General features: G+C 46.4%; 1 protein-coding gene across 1 annotated transcript in view; it reads right to left on the reverse strand.

The window, feature by feature from the left end:
- BUB1 (BUB1 mitotic checkpoint serine/threonine kinase) overlaps positions 1-3,651 on the reverse strand; it is a gene marked incomplete at both ends in the record, with an annotated part of 10,078 nt that extends 6,427 nt beyond the window's left edge. Inside the window, 6 exons of the mRNA XM_008935622.1 lie at positions 1-3; positions 501-691; positions 788-837; positions 2,140-2,246; positions 2,509-2,549; positions 3,455-3,651. The exon at positions 1-3 is cut by the window's left edge and continues 155 nt beyond it. Of these exons, the coding sequence (XP_008933870.1) occupies positions 1-3; positions 501-691; positions 788-837; positions 2,140-2,246; positions 2,509-2,549; positions 3,455-3,651 (589 nt within the window). The remainder of the gene's footprint in view (positions 4-500; positions 692-787; positions 838-2,139; positions 2,247-2,508; positions 2,550-3,454) is intronic.
- Positions 3,652-3,945: the final 294 nt, after the last annotated feature.

The raw sequence follows: 3,945 nt of genomic DNA on the forward strand, positions 1-3,945 counted from the left end.
TCTCTCTCTTCTTCTTCTGAGGATTAAATCATGATATTAAGTGAAACAATCAGGCAGAATGCCTTTGATTGATGGAGCTGAGGACAAAGTGTGACACCACACACAACCAGGTGACAGTTTAAAGGGCTCTCTCTGATCACAGCCTAGTGACAGGGACAAAGATGCTCTCAACCTGCAGCTACAGGTGGCAGGGAGCCACAGCTAGAGCTCACAGCAGAGCCACCAGCACTGCCCAGAGCTGCTCACACCTTCCTCAAAGAAACACTACTCTCTAGGACAGCCTAGGTTTGAGAAGAGAAACCCAAGGGGTGAGCTTGAACAGTAAATTATCCATGTCTTTGGGCATGCTACCCAGTGTTTCCAACCTCACCCCACCCTGTTTGCTAACCTGGGCTTTGAGAAAGTTTTTAGGCTTCAGCAGAGGTTGAAAAGACACAAATGCAGCCAAATATTGGTTTTCTGAGAACGTTTCTGACACAGCTAGAAGGAAAGAGGAATACCCCATTCTTGCTGTCTTCTGAGGCGTTTGTATTTCTTGAAGTATCTCTTGGCTCTGAGCTCCTCAAATGAAAGTTCAGAGCCTTCACACACCAGCAGGTTCTTATCATACATTGCCACCTGCTCACATTCCACAGCAGCAGAGGAGGACTTGGGAAGAACTTCAGATTTGGAGATGTAGGTCACGTATTTTCTGTGAGGAAAAATAAGAAGAAGCTTTATTCAGGTTTATTGGATTAACTGGTGTTAATTTTCCCCACAATACCACTTAAAAACCCCAAACACTTACACTTCTTCTCTTCCACCAGAAGAGGACTGAGTACCAGCAGAATCAAGACCCTAAAGTAGGGCAGGGGAAATAAACAAAACAGGAAAGATTTCCCATATTATCATTAAACATTCCAACAAGGCAGCAACCAAAGTACCTCATATTTAATTCTCATTGAAGAGATGACAGTTCAGACCACAAACATCACAAGAACACAACAGGAGAGCCCTGGAAGTCATTAGAGCCTGAGAAAGCTCATCCTGAATAATTAACCATAGAATGGTTTGCTGTAATCTCAGAGTTTTTGGCAGATGAACAAGATGAGCCTGGAGAAGTGAGAGAGATGTAGCTCTGGGAGGTGCAGACCAGGACACAGGAACACTGAGCAGGTAGTTTCTCTAAGTTCTAGATCACTTGGGTTTAAGAACAGACTGGGTGTTCCCAGTATTTTTAAGCTCTATTCCACCACCCAAGACATCTTTCAGTATTTGCAGGCAATATCAAACCCAGAGTCAGGAGCACTTCAGAGAACAAGCTGAGAAAGGTTACATCAGTTTCCTACCCACAGTCTTTCAGTCTTTAATTTCACCCCACGCTCACCTTTCATCTGAGAGTGCCAGAAATCCTGTGAAGAATTGTAACTGGCTGTACCAAACCTCAGAAGAATGAGGAGTGCTGCATTCTGGTACTTGGCTGAGCTACAAGAAGTATAGTTTCTCTTTCTGATGTTTTATTGTGAGAAAGCAGGTGAAGGAAGATGATTACAGGGTGACAGGCCTTTGATTTATCAAGATCTCCACAGAGTTTGATCAGAACCTCAACTGGAACTGTTCAGAGACCAACCTGGCAAGCTATGGAGGTGCTCAGGGGTCAAGTGTGATAAAGTCACCTCCCAGTCATCACCCAGCTCAGACTGAGCCCTGCAAGAAGCCACCATCCCATCGAGGACTGGCTCAGAAATTCCTCTTCCTCCTCTAGTGTTTTATTCATTCTTAAACAGGATATTGAAGAAGTAACTTAAGTTCCACCAAAATCCAGCACAGGCAGTTGCCAAGCATGACTGGCACACACTCTGTTGGCAGTATTACTCCTCCAAAGAACACCAAGCAGCTGGATGAGGAATCCTTCTTTGCCTGTGGTTCTGGGAATGTGCCAAGTGACTAAAAAGCGTGTCCCAGCACTTCTTAATTGAGATATTTCTTTGCAGATGTGATATTTACAGCACAAAACCATCAGTAATGTTCTTGATACACACCACATACAGTTTCTGTGTTGTATCTTCCCTACTCAGCCAAGCTCATCCACCTAAACTGCATGTGAGGGCTCCAGATTTTTCCCCACAGTGTCTGAGTTGCTCATTAAGAGTCATTTACCTGATTTTTGCCAGCATGCACTGGGTCATGAGGATGTGAAACACCTTTTTGAGGAGCCATCTGGTTTTCAGCATGCCAAGTTTGAAGTGGTTTTATAACAGCAGCACCTGGGACAGATAATATAGAATCACATTAATCAGTAGAAATTATTTTCTTATTTATTAATTTCTATTAACTTTAAGCTTTGACAAACTAGCAGCTCAGTCTGAATACACTCCCCTTTAAGAATTTTAAATAAGGCCATGAAAACAGGAAGAAAAAATAACATTTCTACAAGAAACTTATTTTCTTCAATGTCAAAACCCACTGATTGAGGTGAAAGGTTCATCAAGTTGAGCTGCAGCTTAAAGGCAGATGCTTCAGCCTCACCTTGAGAAGGAGGATTCTGAGGATTGTGGTTCTGCAGCCAGCTAAATTACAAGAAATATCAATTATTACCATGAAGTCTCCCACCCTTCACTCCTCCCCACCCCCAGGAACCCTGGATTTCCTTGCTCAGTCACCAAGCCACAAAAAACAAAAGGAGTGCCCTGTGACTCCCCTGAGTTGTTGCTGTATGTGGGTGCATCCTGTTGGCAGCACATGGACACCCCCAGAGCACACTGCTGTGACAAGCACCACCTCCAGTGCTTCCAGCAGCTCAACTCCAACAGCCTCCTGCTCTCAGCTGAGCTGTGTGTGAAACCCACAGGGAACTGAAGGGGTGTGGTGTCACAACACCCCCAAGGTGGACTGAAACAACCCAGCCCAGGTCAGAAACTGATGCCTGGTTTCACTCCAGTCCCAGCTACGGCCACAAACTGAAATCCAAGAGGGTGTAAATGAAGCAGCTGCTGTATTCTGCACTCCACTGGCAGTGTCAGAGGCACAGGCAGCTCCAGGCTGAGCTACAGCCTGCTGATACACCCTGGGAAGCAGAGACACCCCCCTAACTTGACCAGCCAAGGGTCCCTAGCATGGCCAGCTTGCCTGAGCTCTCAGCTAGTGAGGCTATTTTCAAGGCAGGTTGTGTGAAGCAGGCCAGGCCATGCATCTCTATAGTCTGGATCTACTCAACAGGCACTGATGGGAAGTGAAGCAGTGAAGGGATTGTCTTTCTGGGCCCCACTTTGCTGTTTTTCCCAGTACACCCTCCAAAACACCCCACAAACCTCAAACAGCAGAGAAGCATCATTAAGCTTATACATGCCTTTAAAACTAATCACTGGTCTACCTCTGTTACAGCACCCAAGGGAAAAACAACTTCACCCAAGGGAAAACAAACAGCTGCACACTACCCCAAGGGCTCAAGGAGGAGAAGAGGCACCAGGATTACCAGTGGAGCTGCTGCAGGTGCTCCCGTGGCTGTGCCTGGTTGTGGAGCCCCTTCTGAAGGACAGCTCCAGCACCCTGCACGTTGCCTTCCTTCACAAGCTGCTGAGCCCAGGCAACGTAGAGGCTGGATACCCTCACACCAACCCCCTGCCCGTAGAGGTAGTCAAAATACTGGCAAGGAGAAGAGATGAACTCTGCCTGGGAGAGATAAAGACACGTCAGCCACGGACACTTCCAAAAAACACCCACAGAAGCTGCAGGCGACAGAAAACAACAACAATTTTATTTGCCAGAGGAAAGCATTAATCTCCTAAGATAAAAGCAGCTGCTAGATAAGGTGCCTCTCAAGCTTATTAAAGTAGCTTTAAAAGGCTGTTACCCTTCAGCAAGACTGAAGAGTTCTCAGAGCTCCTGCAGAGCACAATGCATCTGAACTCCACCCCACACCACAGAACAGCTGGGGTTGGGAGGGACCTTCCAAGGCCACCCAGT

This window comes from Merops nubicus, unplaced genomic scaffold, assembly GCF_000691845.1.
Source record: "Merops nubicus isolate BGI_N331 unplaced genomic scaffold, ASM69184v1 scaffold4722, whole genome shotgun sequence".
In the NCBI taxonomy this organism is placed as follows: Eukaryota; Metazoa; Chordata; class Aves; order Coraciiformes; family Meropidae; genus Merops; species Merops nubicus.